Raw genomic sequence first — 19392 nt, 5'->3', positions numbered from 1 at the left:
CTTTAAAGTTTCCATGCAGCCTGCAGGGATTTCACTTTTGGCAGGGCACCTTTTAATTTCTGTTTCACTAACCTCTGCATTTTTGTGTAGTTCCCCTTTCTGAAATTAAATGCTCCAGTGTGGGCTCAGACTTTCCGGGGGGGGGGGGTGGGGGGGTGTCTCGCTCCAGCTGACCTCTGCCCCCCCCCCCATCACCAGCCCCCCACACTCGGCACTGCTGCTGTCCCGAGAGCCTTCTCCTCTGCAGCGGCAGCCTCTGCCCCCCCGCCCCCCCAGCGCCCAGCTGCGCGGCCGCCCCCCACCCCTGGGGCGGGGCGGGGCGCGGGCAGGAAAGCGCAGCGCGGAGGGGGCGAGCCGGGCCAGGCGCAGCGGCCGAGCGGGACGCGGGACGGCCGGGCTGGCTGCCCAGCCATGCGCCCCGCGGGCAGGCGGGCTCGGCGCCGGGGGCAGGTACGGGGACAAGCGCGCGGGCTCCGGGCGGCAGCGCCCCCGGGTCACCCTTGTGCAATGGGGGGTGAACACGGGCACGACCCCCCCCTCCCCGGGCTGGTGTGGATCCGGGGTGACGCGGCTCGAACCCGCGGGGCTGCGGCGGGCTCCCGGTCCCGGGCGGCTGGAACTCGCAGCCTGCGCGTCCCTCGGCTCGGGCAGGGGGAGTCGCCTGGTCCGCTCAGCCTCTTCCCGGCCCCCCCCGGCACTGCTGGCTGCGGGGCCTGCAGGGGGGCGGTTCGGGTCTGGGGCTGAACGGTCCGGCGGCGGCATGGGCCCGAGTGACCGCGGGCGCGGAGCGGAGTCTCCCGGCGCGGCGCAGGGGCGGCTGCCTCCCAGGAGCGGGCGGCGGCGTCCCCGGCGCTGGTTGTCGAAGGGCTCGGTCTTGTTCGACGCCCAGCTCCCAGGGGGTGTTTCCTGGGGTCTGACCTGCCGGGGCAGGGCCGGGCGTCACCTGGGGCAGGCGCTGCCCCTCCGCTCACAGCAGGCGGCCGCCACAGGTGGGGTTAAAGGGACCCCGCTGGAGGGGGTCAGCCCCCCAACCCCGAGAGGTTAGCTCCCCCTCCTCGCCCAGCCGCGGCTGCCGGGTTTGGACACGGACAGCTCTTCGCCCTCCCTTTGTTGCTGCGTGTGAGGGACCCGCACGCAGCGAAGGAAAGAGCTCCCTCGGGGCGGGATACACGTGTTTGCCTCTCACCTCTTCCAGCCCTGGCCATGGTAGGGCTCCCACGGGCCTGAATCCTCCTTCAGCAGGGCCAGGGCGAGCGCTGGGGGAGTTAGGCTGTTACCCCTGAGCCCAGGCCTCCTGGCTGGGGACCTTGGCAGCAGCCGCAGGTAGAGGTGGGGTTTGTTTTTCTGACTGATGCCCCTTTAATCCCTGAATAGCCCCATGTGACTGGCCACCCGCCGGAGACCGACACTGCTCGCCTGTGGCTGCCCTGTAACTACTAGCAAAAGGCCAGAGCCCTGTCCCGGCACCCAGGCTGCTTGCTCGGGAAGGTGGGCGCACTGGAGGTAATTGCTTCACTTCCAGATATTTTCACAGCTGGTCACAGGAGTGACTCTTGGGTGGGCACTTCCTGGCAGTGAGTGACTGGCTGGGTGAAGGGTCTGAAGGAAAGCGAGAGAGCCAAGTGCAGGCCTGGGGGGGCTCCTCCCTGCTTTGGTGCCAGTTCAGAGAAGGGCTTAAAAAACTAAGGCACCAAACCCTCTTCCTGCGGGGATGAGCCCCCATGCCCCTTGCCAGGAGGCAGGGAGACCTAAAGGTAGCCGTTGCGTCACAATTGCGGCTTTTAAGCTAATGGAAATGCTTGCCCTTGGTTTAGCCCTGTCTACACTAGGAGTACGGTCTCCGAAAGCTCTGGCTGAGCCAGCGGTAGCCATGGTGGTGGAGAGTAGGAGAGGGCTTCTGTCTCATTTAACGCAAGCCCGTGCAAAGCTGTTAGTGTTGCAATTCAAAGCTCAGTCCTGCAGTGGACAAGTTCATGGGCATGTCTTTGAATATACTCGGGCATTTCACAGTAAGCTGGAGCTATGCAGCCAAATAAAGAGGAATAGAAGATGCTGTCTGTATATGATGGTGTAGTCTTCCTTATAAGGTTGGTTCATGCTGTAATGCAAGGACAGATCCCACCTTCCCAAGACACGTAGATGACAGGGGATGGATCACGTGATGATTCCCTGTTCTGTTCATTCCCTCTGAAGCACCTGGCATTGGCCACAGTCAGAAGACAGGACACTAGGCTAGATGGACCTTTGGTCTGGCCCTGTATGGCCGTTCTTATGTTCTACAAGGTAGTTTGCTGAGCATAACTAATTACGATTTAGGATTAGTTTGGCATGAGGAACTGATGGGTAGGTGACAGGAAGCCACAAATTAAACAAAAGAAAAAAGAAAAAAAGAGAGGAGTACTTGTGGCACCTTGGAGACTAGTCATAAGAGAGTTGACTGATAGGAAGTTTGAAACCACAAGTAAAGGGTTCAGAGTAGCAGCCATGTTAGTTTGTATCCGCAAAAAGAACAGGAGAGCTGTAGCTCACGAAAGCTCATGCTCAAATAAATGTGTTAGTCTCTAAGGTGCCACAAGTCCTCCTATTCTTTTTGTGGCACCTTAGAGACTAACACATTTATTTGAGCATAAGCTTTCATGGACTAGAGCCCACTTCATCGGATGCATAGAATGGAACATACAGTAAGAAGATTATACACATACAGAGAACAGGAAAAGGTGGAGTAAGAGGCTAATTAGTTAAGATGAGCTATTATCAGCAGGAGGAAAAAAACCCCTTTTGTCGTGATCATCAGGATGGCCCATTCAGACAGTTGACCAGAAGGTGGGAGGATACTTAACATGGGGAAATAGATTCAATATGTGGAATGACCCAGCCACTCCCAGTCTCTCTTCAAACCCAAGTTAATGGGATCTCGTTTGCAGATTAATTCAAGCTCAGCAGTTTCTCCTTGGAGTCTGGTTTTGAAGCTTTTCTGTTGCAAAATTGCCACCTTTAAATCTGTTACTGAGTGGCCAGAGGGGTTGAAGTGTTTTCCTACCGGTTTTTGAATGTTATGATTCCTGATGTCCGATTTGTGTCCATTGATTCTTTTGCATAGAGACTGTCCAGTTTGACCAATGTACATGGCAGAGGGGCATTGCTGGCACATGATGGCATATACCACATTGGTAGATGTGCAGGTGAATGAGCCTCTGATCGTGTGGCTGATATGATTAGGCCCTGTGATGGTGTCCCCTGAATAGATATGTGGGCACAGTTGGCAACGGGCTTTGTGGCAAGGATAGGTTCCTGGGTTAGTGGTTCTGTTGTGTGGTGTGTGGTTGCTGGAGAGTATTTGCTTCAGGTTGGGGGGCTGTCTGTAGGTGAGGACTGGCCTGTCTCCCAAGATCTGTGAGTGGGAGGGATCATTTTTCAGGATAGGTTGTGATCCTTGATGATGCGCTGGAGAGGTTTCAGTTGGGGGCTGAAGGTGAGGGCTAGTCACTATTGGCAGTTGAGGATGAGTCTAAGGAATACGTATAACCAAACGTACAGGTGTCAACAGCGGGGATACTATAGAAATATCATGGCAACTAATTGACAAAAGGTAATGAGGTAAATAGGTAACCAATTAACAGTGTGGTGACCCCCCCAGAGATATGAGTGTGGAAGCTTAGATAAGGAAAAGGGGCCAAGACACATGAATATGCCTAGCCAGGAAAAGTGTGATCAACCTACTGACAACCACCTAGGAACTGTCTGGGATGGGGAATACTGTAAGTAACGCAAGTGCTGGTCACGTCTCATTATTTCTCTGTGCCCTGCTGGGAGGGGGGTGGGCGTTTGCCTGGCTGGCTAATAAAAATATTGGTTAAAGAAAGGGCAGGGTGGTGTCCTGCTAGCCTCTCTCCTGGAGCTGATCTGGCGGCTGACCCTACCCAGACCACTGCAGTGTAGACCCCCGCCCTGGGGTGGGCCAAGAGTAACTTAAACCCACACGAAGGGCTACAATGCAGTCTAGTTAGGATTGCTGTAGGAACCCGAACACTTGTGTTTCCCCACTCAGATCTAATGTTGCAATAACATAGTTCTTAGCTTTTCTCTCCCAGAAATTGAAATCAGTCTCTCAAAAGTGCCCAGTTAGGGCCCTGTCTAACCCGAGGGGGAAAGGCGGCGGTGGTGGGGAAGGCAGGTACAAGTGTAGCATCCCAAACTTTTGCTAAACTAAACCTACAAAGGAAAAATACTATGGGAGAAAGCCGGGCCCCAGTGAGTTTTGCCCTGGGACTGCTGTAGGCCAGTATTTCACCCCGGGCCGTGTGCTTTGTGTCTTGGTGATGGAGAGAAGCTGGAAAGGTGTGTACGTTTTTTTGCCCCTGTTCTGTTTTTCGTACCTGGGCGCTTGTCTGCGGAAGTGGCTCCACCTCTCCTGGCCCAGTTCAAGCAGCCCAGCCCCCTAGCTCTGAGGCAGTCCTGCCAGTATAAAAGGGCTTTTACCGGTGTACTTAGTCCCAGGTGGGAAAGGGAAGAAGCCACACTAGTGTAAGGACCTTTCCTCCCAGTATCGTTACAGCAGTGCAAGGCATTGGTGTAACGATACCCATAGGTGAGCGCGTCCCTAACCAACGTAGCACAAACGGAGTGGAAAGAGCAGGAGTCGATCTGCAGAGAGGAACTCCGGGGGGTGACCAGAGGGGCTGGAGCTGCTGAACCCTTCCCAAGGGCTCTCTTCCTCTGCAGCATGTGACTACATGGGTGTTAACAGCCTGAATCCCACCCCCCTTCCCCTACTTGACTGGGATTCACAGGTGGGTCGGTGTCCTGTAACCCCTCGCCCGTAAAAACAGGGCAGGCTGGTCTAATGTTAAAATCACGCCCAGGACCAAAACAAGTCCTGCCGAGGGGGAGGATGGCCTTGGTGGGTAGGGCCTGGGCTGCAGGGCAGCGGTTTCTCTGGCACAGCGATGTCTGCTAGGAATGTGGGGGGAGGCGGGAGAGAGAAACGCTGGAGCTGTGCCGGCAAAGCCCAGGCTCGACGCAGTTATGGGCCTGTTGGCAGCATAGCCCGTTCCAGTCAGGGAGTTCCCAGCATGTCCACAGACTCCCCTGGGACCTTGGCCCTCCCTCAGCTCTCATCTGCAGAGCAGTCCCTCACGCTCTCCCTTTGCTCAGAACGGGAGTTCCGGGGGGCCAGGCCTGCCTCTTTGTACAGCACCTGGCACACTGGAGCCCGGATTTCTCTCTGGCATTGCTGTATAAACCAGAGACTCCAGCTGGGCCTTTGCTCCAGGCTAAAGGAGCCAGAAGGGGTGTAGCCCCACTCCTCTGCCCCCTGCCCGCTTCACGGCTCTCCCTGGAACAGCTGCAAGGCCGAAGCGGAGCTGAAAAGCTCCTTCTTTCCCATCAGCCTTCCAGGGGCCGGCCCGGGTCGGCGCCGGGCAGGGTCTGCGTGGTTCAATATCTGCACGTCCGGCCCAGTGCTCCATGGTGCAGAGGTGGGAACGCTGGGCCATGGCAAGCTTTGAGGTGGCTGCTGCCAACACCCGACCCCGGGCCAGAGGGTGTCTAAGGGGCTGGGCTTTAATGGGCCGTCCCGGAATGGGTGGAGGAGCCAGTGGAAAACAAGCAGGGCAGCTGGGTAATTAAAGGCCCCATTCACCCTGGCTCTGCGCCTTGTTCATCCTTTGCCCCAGTGCCAGGGGGTGTCCCACGCTACGCGGCGTGTCTCAGCGCAGGGCACAAAGCAGAGTCCGACTCCGAATCCACTGCCTGGGTTCCCCTGGTCTCCAGGCGGAGAGGGTCCGTCCGGCCTCGCTGGGTCAGTGCCCAGGGCCTGGAGTCCCGCGAGAACTTGCTTTGTGTGGCTCTGTTAGTGTTCAGCTTGGATTAACGAACCGGCGACAAAGCTAGACCAGCACAGAGCAGCTCGAAGCCGCTCTGAACCGATGGGCTGACTTCTTTCCTCATGCCCCAGTTTTTACAACGTTCACGAGGGAACCTACGATTTCCGTACCTGTTCTTGCCAGTTTCTTCTCTTGTTTTGAATGACGTTTTCCACGAGTCTGCCAAACGTAGAGGCGTCGTGTGCTCGCTCTCCCTTGGTACCGGGAGTATGGGGCCAGGCTTCGACAGGACCAAATATTTTACCCTGTCGCTCTGCCATTGTGTCCCATCCAGCCGTGGCATGTTGCACCGTGGCCCAGCACGCAGTTTGCGAAGCCTTCACGTAACACCGGCCTTGTCCCTGACCGGGTACCGGGAAGAGGGGTCCCCGCAGCTTACCCGCTTGCTGGGCCCAAGTGCAAAGCATGCTGGGAGGATGGTCCAGACATTTTTCTCTTAGCAGAAGTACAAAGGGTTTGGGGGAAACGTGACCTGAAAACACGTCATAGTCACACAAACCACAAGCCCAACAGCTGCTGTTGACACTGCACCTGATCCTGGCTGACAGCTCCGTGTCTGGCCTCCCTGTGCTGCCCTCCTGGCGGCGGGGGCAGCGTGCGGGCAGCCTGTGGGAGTTTTCCAGGGGGTGCGGAGGCCGCTCCCAGCGTGGGTGGAGGAGGATGCAGGCCTCAGTCTCTTCTCTCTCCTTCGCTGAGCAGGGCTCTGCTTGCTGGGGAGCGGCCGCCTGCCGAGCCATGGTCACTTTCGTCACGCACGAAGTCCGGCAGCTGCTGCACAACAAGTTCGTGGTGGTCGTGGGGGATTCCAGTGAGTCAGCCGAAGGGACGCCGGAGCCCCCCAGCGCGGGGGGTGGGTTCCCTCAACCCCTCTCGGCCACGGTAGAGCCGAGTTGTCTTTGGCTCCACGTCCAAAGTGGGTTTTCCTCCCTGCAGCCCCAGCGGGGCTCTCTGCCTCGCCAGCTACCGTGGGTTTGCCCTGGCTTGCGCAGACAGAGCGGCTGCGTGGGGTAACCCCCTTCCGCGGCAGGACTGGCTGGGGAAAGGCGAAGGGCAGCCAGGCCTCTGAACTCGCCTCCTGGGGCGGGGGGCAGGGAGTTTGAGCCCTGCAGTGAGCAGAATGGATTTCTCTGACTTCCCTCTGGGTGCCCTGTCGTTCTGGCCCCACTCCGTAATTGAAGCTGGCCTGGGGAGGGGGGGTTGTTCCCTACGCTGGGTGAGCTGGACCCGTGTCTCCGCTACGCAGCGCTGCCCTTGCACCCCCACCCGCAGCGTCCGTGCAGCACGACCGCCCTGCCCACCCCCAGCACGGCAGCTGGCATGTCGTCTCGTTCCTGACATCTGCCCCCCCAGCCGCAGCCCACCAAGCGCACCTGGCCGGCACAGACACGTCCCATTCTGAGCAAGGGCCTCTTCCACCCCGCCCCGAACGAGACCCGGGGCTGGTCCTTGCGTTAGCGCCCAAGAGGCGAAGATGTTGCTCCCCCAAAGACAGGCGACCCCGGGCTACCTCTGTCTCCATTTTCCCCCTGCAGTCCAGCGATCGGTTTACAAGGACCTGGTGTTGCTTTTGCAGAAGGATGCTCTCCTCAGCCAGGCCCAGCTGAAAGCCAAGGTACTGAGCCCGCGGATCCGGAGCAGCCAACCTCTGTCCCACAGGGCGGGGGAACTAAACCACACGCAGCAGCCAGGTCTCCGGGGCGCTTCTCCAATCCGGGGTCCGTGCCCTTGGGTGCCCCCTGCTGGGCCTTGCGCCCCCGACAGCCGTCGCTTCTGGGGCAGTCAGCTCTGGTGTGTGCTCCCCCTCTGTGGGCACAGCTGAGACAACCAGTTTGGGTGGCTGCTGCTGCATAAAGAGAGGTGGAGAAAACCAATCTGGTTGCCTGGTGGCCAGTAGCCAGACAAGCCTCCTTCCTTAGAGGTTTTTAAGGTCCGGCTTGACAAAGCCCTGGCTGGGAGGATTTAGCTGGGGTTGGTCCTGCTTTGAGCAGGGGTTGGACTAGAACCTCCTGAGGTCCCTGCCGACCCTGATGTTCTCTGGCTCCAAGCCGGTGCCCTCCCAAAGGCCTGCAGACGGCGCGGTCCTGGCTCCGGGTCCGGCTCAGCACAGGGGGAAGCAGCTAGGGCTTGTTGGGTCTGAGCCAGCTGTGTCGTCTAGTAGCACTGTGGCTTGACGGGGGAGGAGGGTTTCTTGTTTCCGGTGGGAGGCTTTGAAACCCAGATGTAACCGAAGAAGCAGAACAGTCCTGGGCCTGGCGCACCCCCCTCCGCGCCTCCCATCCGTGGTTCACGTGTAGAATTGGGGGATGTCTTGCCACGTGAGTGCCCCCTGCTGGCTGGTGTTGGGAATAGCATCGTCCCACTGCGCTCCCCCGGCTGGTGCTCAGCCCCTGCAGCCGTCCAGAGGGAGGGTAAAAGTGGTGATGTCCCGCGGTGCTGGGGTGGGGCCTTGAGAAGGGGCCGGGAGCTGCCTGGCCTGGGGTGGGGCTCGGCTACTGGGAGGGGCCGGAAGGGCACGCGCCTACAGGCCCTAGTGTTGTCATTTGAGTCCAGGGGGAGGCAAGGCTCTGTGGTAGACCAGCACTGGGCTGGAGCTGGGGCTCTGGGATCCAACCCCAGCCCTTGCCCTGGCTTGCTGTGTGCCCTGGGCCAGCTCAGCTCCTCTGTGCCCAGAAGAGGCCTCGGGTCACTCCCTAGCTCACGGGAAGGCTGCAGGCCGTGGCTGGGCGCAGTTCTCGGGGATGGGAGGGCAGAGGACGACCTCCGAGGGTGCTAGCCAGGCAGTGGGCACGAGAGGGCATCGCTCCCCTGGGTAGAGCCCTGCGCACACACAGGATTGATGTCCGCAGATGTGGGTGTCCGCGGAGCTGCAGGGCTGTACCGGGAGCTGGAGCAGCACGTCGGGCAGCCGCTCGCAGGAGCCAGCGCCCTGTGCGGGCAGCTCCTCCTGCCTGGCGGTGCCGCCCCCAGCCCCGTCCCCTGGGGCGGGCACCTGGCTCACCAGCTGCTGTCCCTGCTCGCGCTAGTGCATGCAAGCGGCTCGCACACCCAGACTTGCACGCACTAGGGTGACCAGGGACGGCTGCTGGTGAGCCTGGTGCCCATCCCCGTGGGCAGGGCTGGGGTGGCACGGCCACGCCGGAGAGCGCTGGCTCCCGCGAGCGGCGGCCCGACGTGCGGCCGCTTTGCCGTGGCTGTCGATCCGGTATCGGCGCAGGGCTCCCGGTGCGGGCAGTAGGCGGGCTCGGGGGCCGCGTCGCTGAGGGCTCTCGGCGCCCCGTCTCCGCCAGGGGGAGCTGACCTTTGAGAACGACTGCCTGGTGGAGGGCGGCACGCTGGGCGAGCTGACCAACGGCACCCACTACAAGGAGGTGCGGCAGTACCGCACGGACCATCACCTGGTGCGCTTCTACTTCGTCACCCGTGTCTACTCCGACTACATGGAGAGCATCCTGGCCGACTTCCAGGCTGGGCCGCAGCCCGACGTCGTCATCATCAACTCCTGCTTGTGGGACGTGAGCAGGTACCCGGTGCTACCCCCGCCCTGGCAGGAGAACTCGGGCCTCTGCGGGGTCACATGGGGCTGCACATGGGAGAGAGCCGAGCCCCTCCGGCTGCCACAGCCCGGCCAGTGTAGATAACGGAGACTCTCTGCTGGCAGTACAGGGCCCATGAGGCACAAATCAGCGGTTCCGAGTCCGTCCAGCCAAGGCAGTGCTGGGCATGTAGGCACATGGCAGCTGGTTTACTAAAAGCCCCTGTGTTGTGGGAGCCTGCCCCACGGACACAGACGTTCCTGCTTTTCACTCCGTGGGGCCAGCCGGGCTCTGTCCCTCTTGTGCGTGTGCAGCCAGCAGCGTTACTTAGTCCAGTCCAGTCTGAGAGATCTGGGCAAGCCCGGTGAGCGAGCCAGGAGGGCGTTGGCTCGGCTAGTGACGGGGCTGCCGACCTGCCGCCTGCCCAAGAGGAGGGAGCTCGGTCCCGCATGGGCATTCTGCTCTGGCTGTTGGCCCGTGCCCATGGTGTCTGAGCACCTCGTGGGTGCCACTCGCGGGCTCTACTCGGGGGGTGAGGTGTCTCACAGCTGGGGGAGCGGGTCTCAGAGGGGCACAGACAGCGAGCGGGCCCCAGCTTCCCTCTTGCCCCGCAAACTCCATGTCCCACGCTGGGGGATGGTGGGGCAACCTCCCCTCCCTGCCCCTGGCCGATGGTGGCATCTCGGTGCAGAAACGCCTGCCTGGCCAGCCTCGCCCATAGAGCCGTTTCCGCACAGCGGCTGGCCGACAGGCTCCTGCCTTTGCCCAGTGCTGCTCCTCGTGGGGGCCAGATGGATCCGGCCCCGTGTCAGTCCCGAGGGCCATGACTTCTGTCTGCTCTGCTGCCCTGCAGGTACGGCCCCAAGTCCATGAAGCAGTACCGGGTGAATCTGGAGAAGGCCTTTAACCGCCTGGACAAGGTGCTGCCCCATGCCTGCCTCCTGGTGTGGAACATGACGATGCCCGTGGGCCACAAAATCATCGGGGGCTTCCTCACCCCAGAGGTAACGTGAACTGCAGCTTCGCCCCGGACCCCAGTGCTGCTCGCTGGCTCTGGGGGATGTGCGGCTGGGACTGGGATAAAGTGCTGAGCCCAGGGGCAGGGCTAGCTACCGGGGCCGGTACCCCCGGCTGCACCGCTCTCCAGCCCACGCGGGCACACCCCTCCGGTCACACAGCCCCCGCAGGGCACCCTCCTGGGACAGGCCTTGTCTGAAATCCTAGTCACAGCTCCATAGTTAACCCTCTGTCTCCTGCGGCCGAGAGCTGCAGGCTGCCTAGCTGCTGTGGGGGGTGAGGGGTTCCCGTCAGCCTGGCCTTGCCGTGCCTCGTACTGGCTGGGCCTCTGCTGACAGGGCGGGAGCGGATGGAAACAGGCCTCATCAGCTCTCACTGATTTCCTACTCTGAAATCTCCGAGCCAGAGGTTCATGGAGCTTAAGGGTAGAAGGGACATTAGATCATCTAGTCTGGCCTGTCTGGCACAGGCCAGAGAAATTCCCCCCACTTCCCCCCACGCTGAGCCTAGGTTTTCTAACTTTTTAATCATTCTCCTGGCTCTTCTCTGACCCCTCTCCAATTTATCAACATCCGTCCTGAATTGTGGGCACCAGAACTGGATACAGGGATCCCAGCAATGGTCGCCCCAGTGCCAAATACAGAGGGAAAATCACCTCTCAATTCCTACTTGAGATTCCTCTGTTCATGCATCCCACGATCACGTTAGCTCTTTGGCCCCAGCGTCGCACGGGGAGCTCCTGTTCCGCTGATTAGCCCCCAAGTGTTTTTCAGAGTCACTGGATCGAATCCCCTGTCCTGTACGTACGGCGTGCGTTCTTTGCTCCTAGATGTACACGTTTACATTTAGCCACATTAAAACACACATTGTTTGCTTGTGCCCAGTTGACTATGTGAAGCAGATTGCTCTGGATCAGTGACCTGTCCTCGGCATTATTCCCCAGTCCCCCACTTGTTGTGCTAGCTGCAAACTTTCTCGATGAAGATTTTGTTTTCTTTCAGATCATTGATAAAAATGTTAATAGAGTAGGGCCAAGAACCGATCCCACAGGGATGAGGATTCCCTATTTACAATTACACGTTGAGACCTATCAGTTAGCCAGTTTTTAATCCATTTCATGTATGCCATGTTCATTTTATATTATTCTAATTTTTTAATCACAATTTTGTGCAGTAGGAAATCAAACATTCTGGAGAATTCTAAGTATATTATATCAACTCTATTACTGAAACTTGGTATCTCCTCAAAGAGATCTAGTTAGTCTGATAGGCTAAAGGAAAATAGATCCTATGTTCGCAAAAAGACACGGCTGTTACTCTGAAACAGATCCTATGTTGAGTCACGTTAATTGCATTATCTTCTTTTAATTCTTTATTAATCAAGTCCCATGTCAGCTGCTCCGTTATCTTACCTGGGATCGATGTCAGACTGACAGGCCTATAATTACTTGGGTCATCCTGGTAACCTTTTTACACACTGGCACATTAGCTTTCTTTTGGAACTTCCCCAGTATGCCAAGACTTACTAAAAATCAATATTAACAGATCAGCAAGTGCCTCAGTCAGCTCCTTTTAAAACTCTTGGATGCAAGTTATCTGTACCTGCTGATTTTAAAATGTCTAACTTTATATTGTCTGTTTCCCTGCCCCCCCCCCCATACAGAATAGAAATGTTTATTGAACATGTTTGCCTTTTCTGCATTATTTCTGCATAACACCATTTCCATCTAATAATGGACCAATACCATTGTTAAGATTCTTTTTGTTCTTAATATTTAAGAAACTCCTTTTTACTCTTCTTAACTCTGCTGGCCATAGAGTTCACATTGTGTCCCTTGGCTTCCCTTATCAATTTTCTACAATTCCTATCTTTTGATTTATGTTCATTATTATCAATTTCCCTTTTCTTCCATTTGTTACGTATTCCTTTTTAATTTTGTTTTCTAGCTGTCTTCACTTCCACTTTAAACCCAGGTCAGTTTTTTAACCAGCACATACTTCTTCCTTGATTGTGGCTTTTGGGACATCTAATTCTTAAACAATTCCCCCAGTGATCATTCACGTTCTCATGATTAAATTCTTCCTCTCAGCTGATTTGCCTCATGTTTGTTTTTGCTGAAATTGGCCCTATTCAGCCACCAGAGATATGTTACTGGCCTGGACTTTATTCTGTTTGCACCTTATAAATGTGATCAAGTCATGATCACTTGTACCTAAGCTACCGTTAACTTTTCCCATTCTCCTTGCCACTGGCTACCTGGCCCTGCTGCAGAAAATAGCCTGCTCTGATCAGCATTCTCTTCTTCCTGCATTCCCGAGCCTCAGCCTGCACGGACAGGCGAGTGCCAAGGACTCAAGGGGTTAAACCTAAACAGGCCCAGGCAGGAAAAGCCCCCAGCTGGGCTGCCCCCCTTGCTAGGCAGCAGGCTGGAAAGGGGTGGTAGCTCTGGGCTGGGCCCTAGCACCCCCTGTCCCTGCCTGCAGCTACTGGCAAAGAGGCCCTGCGCCCCCAGGAATGGCTGTGTCTGCCAGGCCGTCCTGCTGTCTTGTACCATCCCCAGGAGCGAGGTGTTCTCGTGGGGCCGGGTCCCTGGAGCATGGCCCTCCCCGTCTGCGGGAGCCCCGCTGGCCTGGCCCAGCGGCTCCTTTCTCTGCCCCCAGCTGCAGCACCGAGGCAAGAAGCTGCCCCACAGTGTGATCGAGGGCAACTTCTACGGGGCCGTCCTGGCCAGCAGCCACCACTTCGACGTGCTGGACCTGCACTACTATTTCCGCTGGGATGCGCACCACCGCCGGGGGGACGGCGTCCACTGGAGCCGGGCTGCCCACCGCAGGATCACCCACCTGCTGCTGGCCCACGTGGCCGACGCCTGGGGCGTCGAGATCCCGGAGAGGAGACCCCAGGGCGGTGAGTGGGGGAGCGGGGGATGCCGCTGCGGGGGGTGGGAGACGGGGGGGATGCCGCTGCGGGGGGTGGGAGATGGGGGGAGGGGGTGGGCGTGCTGGAGCAAGGGGGGAGAGATGTGGGGGGGAGACGGGGGGGTGCCGCTGCGGGGGCTGGGATGTGAGGGGGGTGGACGTGCTGTGGCAGGGGGGTGGGGGAGCGGATGTGCAGCGACGGGAGGGGGTGAGGGTGGGCGTGGGGAGGAGGGAGTGGGGGTGGGCATGCTGCAGCAAGAGGGGGTGGGAGACGGGGGGTGGGAGACGGCCGCGCTGCTGATGGATCTGCTTTTCCCTTTCTTCAGGTTGCTTTCAGGCAAATGCTCTGGAGTGGGGCTCGCAGCCCGCCCCCTGCCCGGCGCCCCACGCTGCTCCGCCCTGCCCCTGGGGTAAAGATCTTGGTGGTGGGCAGGGGCTGTGGGCACCTCCTTAGGTTGGGCAACCGCGCGGGGGGGGCGGCTGGGGAAGGGACCCCCGTCCACTTAGGGGGTGGCCTGTTGCCGGCTCCCAGCCCCCTCCTCAGCCAGGCTTTGGCCGCCTCTCTCCTGTGGCCGACAGCCCTGTGGCCCCCCAAGGGGAGCTGGCTGAGCGTAGTGCTGCCGAGGGGGGTTGGGCACCTTCCCCGCGCTCGTCAGTGTGTGCCCGTGGCCGTGCCCTGGAGCGCCAGCCAGCCAGCCAGCCGAGCCCGGCCAGGCCCCGGCGTGACTGACACTGACGAGGCCCCTGCGGGGGCGGCGGGGGGGGACATGGTGGTAGCCCCCAGCTCCTCTCCTCAGCCCCCCACCCCCAGCTCCCTACTGCCACCCACAGCACCCAGGTCGTGCCAGGGGGGCTTTGGGAACAGTGCCCGTGTCGGTCGCTGCTGCCAAGAGCCAGCAGGGGGCGCATGCGGCCAACGCATTGCACGGCCCCGGGGCGCAGTCTCCAGGGGCCGCTGCCCCCCGAGAGCTGAGGGGGGCCGAGGGGCTCGGAGCCCCGGGAGCGCCGTCGCGGGGCCCTGCTCTCGGAGCTGCCGGTGCTACCAGCCTGGGGGGAATGAGCCGACCCGAACTTGGCCCTGGTCTCAAATGGCTCCTTCTGACCCTTCTCCCCCCGCGGCCCCCCACACTGGAGCCCTCGTCCTCGTCAAAGGCTCTCAACCCTTCTGCCCGGGACCTCCCCAGGGTCCGCGCTCGGTCACGTCTCTGACTCTGCAGGGCCCGAGTGGGACAGCAGCTGCCTGTCCTGGACGCCCCCGCCCAGCGCCTGCCCGCTGCCCCCTCCGGCTCCCCGGCCCCTCTTTGACTTCTGCTGCCCCTCCAAGGATCCCATTTTCCAGGAAGACTCCCCCTTCCTCCCCAGCGATGCGGGGCCTGGCACGCCCCTCTCCGGATACATCAGCTTCGACAACTGCCCCGGATTCAGTGCGGAGGGTAGGTCCTCGGTCCCACGCTCCTGCCACATCCCCCTTGGTGCACCTGGCCCTGGGGGATTCTCACTTGCGGGGGCCCCTGGCACTCACGACTTCCTGCCTCAATCTCTCACCCCACTCCTGTTCGGTCTGGCCTGGACACCTCTCTCTGCTGCTGCCTCTGGAGGTCGCTGCTCCGCTCCGCCTGTCTCCTCTGTGACCTTTCCCACTGCTCTTGCCTCTCCTTGCCCTGCTCCTTCATCGCCTGTCCGGTGCAGACTTCCTGGCTCTGGCGTGGCTTCCCTCCCACCCTGCGGCAGCCAAACCCTAGGAGGACGCTCAACAAAATAGACAGTGACTGATCTGTGGGACTCTCTGCCACATGACGTGACTCAGGCCAAGAGCTTAGTAGCATTCCAGAGGTGACTGGACCTGGGACGTACAGAATCGCTGCAGTTACGCTCCAGAGGATTAGAGAGGGGGTCTAAATCCTCCTGCTTGGGGTCCAAGCCAGCCCTGACGCTCCCAGACCTGGGAGGAAATGCCCCTGGGGGGCAGGTTCACAACTGGGCCTTCTGGGATTTCTTGTACCTTCCTGTGAAGCAGCTGGTCACTGGCTGCCTGGGCTGGGCCGTGAGTCTGATCCGATGGGGCCGTTCCCATGTTCCTTACGGCTGTGACCGTGTATCCCTGCCCTGGCCGCTCTCCCGCTCCTCGTCTTCGCGGGTCTGCTGCCGCCTTCCTGCCCTGTGCTGCTTCTCACGCTCGCCTGTGAGCCTTCAATCTCCTCCCTGCCTGCTCCGGACTGTGTCCTGGCCCCTGCCGGCCCCTTCCCCTCTCCCCGACTGCTCCCTCTGCTGCGTGGCTCGATGGAGGAGAGGAGTCTCTCCGCGGTCAGCAGCCCAGGGACCGGGCAGGTGGGCAGCATCTCCTGAGACCTCGGTGTCGCGCTCGTTCCCCTCCTGCGCGGGTCCCCGGGCTCCCTCAGAGCGGCTCCGACGGGGAGAGCGTTGGAGCCGGGCCCTGTGGCGCTGTCTGAATAACCCTGCGCCAGAGCGGCTGGGTCGGAGCCTGGCTCGGGCAGGGTTGGAGTCTGGCTGAGCTGGTCGGGCTGACCCAGAGATCCTCCAGTCCTGCATGGGGGACGGGTACCCCAGGGGATTCAGTAGGGGGGCGCTCGTCCTCCGGGGTCAGCGCTGTACCCAGTGCGGCGCAGGGGCTGCCGAGATGTGAAAGGGGCACGTCGGCGTCTTACAGGAGTGGGAGCTGCAGGGTGGGAAGGAATGTCTGTCTTTGGACCAGCTTCTGGGGGGGGGGAGAGACAAGCGTTCGACCTACGCAGAGCTGCTCCTCCGGTCTGGGCCGGGGGCTCAGAGGGCGTGTTTGCCGGAGGTCTGGGTCAGCTGACTGTGGCTTGCAGGGCTCAGGGTGCGGGGCTAAACGTCGCCGTGTAGACGGTCCGGCTCAGGCTGGAGGCTGGGCTTGGGGCCCTCCCCACTTGCAGGGTCGCAGAGATTGGCCCTGATGTCTATACAGCCATTTTCCAGCCCCCAGCCTGAGCGGGCGTTATCCCCTGTGTGGACGGACTCCGAACCTCAGAGCTAGTTAACACCTTTCCAGGCACCACTGGAGATGAAGTGTCCTGCTAAGACCCTGCCAGTCATGGGAGGGGGAGGGAGGGTTAATGCCCTAACCCCTCCCCCTGCTACTCCCTCCCCCACCTTTTTCATAGAATCACAGAATACCAGGGTGGGAAGGGACCTCAGGAGGTCATCTAGTCCAACCCCCTGCTCAAAGCAGGACCAATCCCCCATAGTTGCCCCAGATCCCTGAATGGCCCCCTCAAGGATTGAACTCACAACCCTGGGTTTAGCAGGCCAATGTGCAAACCCCTGAGCTATCCCTCCCCCCAATCAAAATTAGCTCTGACATTCCACCGTGGAGAGAGGAGGAAGTGCAATTAGCATGTAAAGCCCTCACCAGGGGGCCCATGCCGCCAGGTATTATACCTGTCCCCAGCCTCTCTCTCTTTTTGTTTTCTTCCCTCTCTTATTCCCCCCCCACACACCCCTCGCCCCCATGACTGGAGAGGTGTTAACAGGCCACTTCATCTTGAAACATGTTAACTACTGACCCTAACCAATCTGTCCCACGCTCTGTGCACCCGGCCCAGACCTGTCTGTGTAGGGCCAACGCTCCTCTCTCTCCCCACCAGAAGTTGGTCCAATTAAGGACGTTACCTCCCCCACCTGGTTTCAAGAATTGTCCTGGGCTCCTGGCCCAACTGCGAAAGAGTAACTACCTCTTCTGACCCCCGCCCCCTCGAGCCGTGTTTGTTCTGCAGCCTTTCTGGCCAGCCCGAGCCCTCGTTCCACGGCGTCAAACACCCGCCGTGCTGCACCCAGGAGCTGGCTGCGTTTCAGCCCCGGCTTCAGCCGGTGAAGCCCTGGGAGACCTGCAGCCGAACCCGAAGTCTGGCGGCTTCTGGAGCATGGACGATCGTCCTGCGCGTGTGATCCCTGCTGCTGGGACGATTTGATCGGGGTTTGCTGCAGCGGGGCGTTGCTCTGAGGGGCCCGGGCGCGGGGACGGGCTGAGCCCCATCACCGGACACTTGGCTGCGGAATGGGGGTTAGGTTTGTCAAAGGCACAGAGCTGGTGTCACTTCAAATAAGCTGCCGGTGCCCAGCTGTCCAGGCGGCGTGAGGGCCGGTGGCTGCTGGCAGTGTGTGGGTGGGTGATGGGGGGGGGGGGGGGGGGGGCACAGGAGGGTGGCTGTGTATCTGGGTGCCCATTGCTCTGGAGAATTGGCCTGGTGCAGATCCCTGAGTCCTCCCCCACCCCCCTGATTCCTGTCCAGACCCTGCTGGATTGATTCGTCTCGCCCCCCACACCCTGCTTCTCGCCCTAGGTCCTGCCAGCCGCTTTCAAGCTTCCTGGGGCGCACCGCACGCTCTTCCGGGCCCGGGGCCCTTCCCCGGCTTCTCAGGAAACCCAGGACCCAGCTTCCCTCCGCACCCCCGGAGCCCGACCAGGCGAGGCCACGGCGGGCGCTCCCACGGCTTCATAATGAGGCGGCAGCCAGTGAGATGGAGGTCTGGGCCCCCCTACAACAGGCCCCACTACGGCTGCTACTGAGGGGCCCTGGCAGAGTGGGCGCGTCTCCCCGCGGGCGGGCGGGCGGGCTCCCTGCCAGGCGCTCGGCTCCGGCTCTGAACAGACTCGGGTAGGGCTGGCTTGCCTGTCTGCAGGTGCGTGCCGCGACGATGCACCTGGGCGTCGGAGGGCGCCCTGGCCGGGAGGCGGCTACCACTCAGGTGGCTGAGTTATTACATGTAGTATTTGGGGTGGGGGGCAGAGGGCTGCGGGGGCCTGGCGAGAAGGGGCTGTGATCTGCCAGGTGCTCTGGCTCAGGACAAACGCCCTGCTATTGGGCACAGCCGGGCTGGCTCCACTGGTGGATGCTGGCGGGGAGGGTGGGGTTGTTTCCTTTCCCGAGAGCTGGCCGGGCTGGGTCCCTTCCTTGGAGGCTCCCTGTGGATGGCAGCTCAGGGAGCATGGCACGCCGTGCCCAGTGACGGCACTGGGAACAGGTCTAGACAGAGCGTCCCAGCCCCGTGCTGGGGCCGGGATACTGCAGCGCTGGGCACTGCCCCGGGAAGCGCTCTGTAGGCCAGGCCCATGAGGGGCGGAGGGCCCCATCCTGCCAGGTGCTGGAGCCGGTGAGGATTGGCAGCCACCTGGGGGAGGTGCTGAACGCCAGCCGTCTGCCAAGGGGCTGGGGCTGCTGGGGCCTCGCCCAGGGGGTCTGTCTGTCCAGCCTGAGTCTCTCCCCAGCACTGAGTCCAATTCCCCCATCCCCATCCGCTGCTGTTACAAACCTGCCCAGACGGGGCGGGCAGGGAGTGGTTTGCCCCTGCCAGGCTTCCTGCCCCGGACTGCCATGGCTGTGAGCCGGCCGGTGGCCTCGCCTGCTCTCCATGGGATTCTCAGGGCTAGCTCATGTTCCTTAATCGTTGATCTGTTTTCAGCCCCCTCCGTGGGGTGTTATTTCACGAGGTGGGTCTGCACTACAGCCCCCCTGTGCCCCTTCCTGGGGGGTGGGCAGGTCATGCTGCTCTGAGGTTGCTTTACACTGGCAGGCTGCGGGGCAGAGCCCTTGGTGGCTCGGTGCACTAAAGCCCTCTAGCCCCAGCCAGGCTTGCCGGCGGGCCCAGACCTGTGCTCAGCTGCACTGAGCCGATGAGGTTGCACCAGCATAACTGTGAGTTGAGTCCCTTCCTGGCCATCTGCTTACAGGCCCAGGGGGGCCCTGCTGCTGGCACAGCAGTTATTGAACAGGAAATGCTGTTTTAGGCAAGTGTTCTTGTGTGGTTTGTTGACTTGTTAATAAAGCTTTGACTAGTGGAGGCTGTCCTTCTGTCCATCTGTCCTTCCACCAGTGGCTGGCCTATTAGATAACAACCTACTACTGCACCCTGCTGCTGGAATTACTCCGTTAGCTCACGCAGCCAAAGACTCGGCTGACAACTTGGGGCTGGCTCCATGTGCCAAGGAGGGAGGCTGAATGGCGCTTCGCCTTAACCAGGCTCAGGGTGACCCACCCCAGGGGCCCTGGCAGGGCTCTT

General features: G+C 60.4%; 1 protein-coding gene across 8 annotated transcripts; it reads left to right on the top strand.

Annotated features, from left to right (window-relative positions):
- Nucleotides 1–340: 340 nt before the first annotated feature.
- PCED1A (PC-esterase domain containing 1A) lies at nt 341–19171 on the top strand. 8 transcript variants are annotated; one of them, XM_043545011.1, is made up of 10 exons: nt 341–450; nt 1375–1503; nt 6585–6735; nt 7418–7497; nt 9173–9405; nt 10272–10422; nt 13096–13342; nt 13680–13763; nt 14538–14786; nt 17676–19171. In XM_043545011.1, the coding sequence occupies exons 3-10, from the start codon at nt 6621–6623 to the stop codon at nt 17900–17902; spliced, it is 1386 nt and encodes a 461-aa protein (XP_043400946.1). In that variant the 5' UTR covers nt 341–450; nt 1375–1503; nt 6585–6620; the 3' UTR covers nt 17903–19171. The 8 variants fall into 8 exon arrangements, with proteins under 8 accessions (XP_043400946.1, XP_037754409.1, XP_037754407.1 ...); XM_037898481.2 differs by having other exon boundaries at nt 360–450; nt 6585–6693; nt 14571–14786; XM_037898479.2 differs by having other exon boundaries at nt 376–450; nt 14571–14786.
- The last annotated feature ends 221 nt before the right edge of the window (nt 19172–19392 follow it).

The sequence above is a fragment of the Chelonia mydas genome, chromosome 4, assembly GCF_015237465.2.
Source record: "Chelonia mydas isolate rCheMyd1 chromosome 4, rCheMyd1.pri.v2, whole genome shotgun sequence".
Classification (NCBI taxonomy): domain Eukaryota; kingdom Metazoa; phylum Chordata; order Testudines; family Cheloniidae; genus Chelonia; species Chelonia mydas.
Note: the sequence above shows the minus strand (reverse complement) of the source record. Positions and strands in the feature narration are given on the sequence as shown.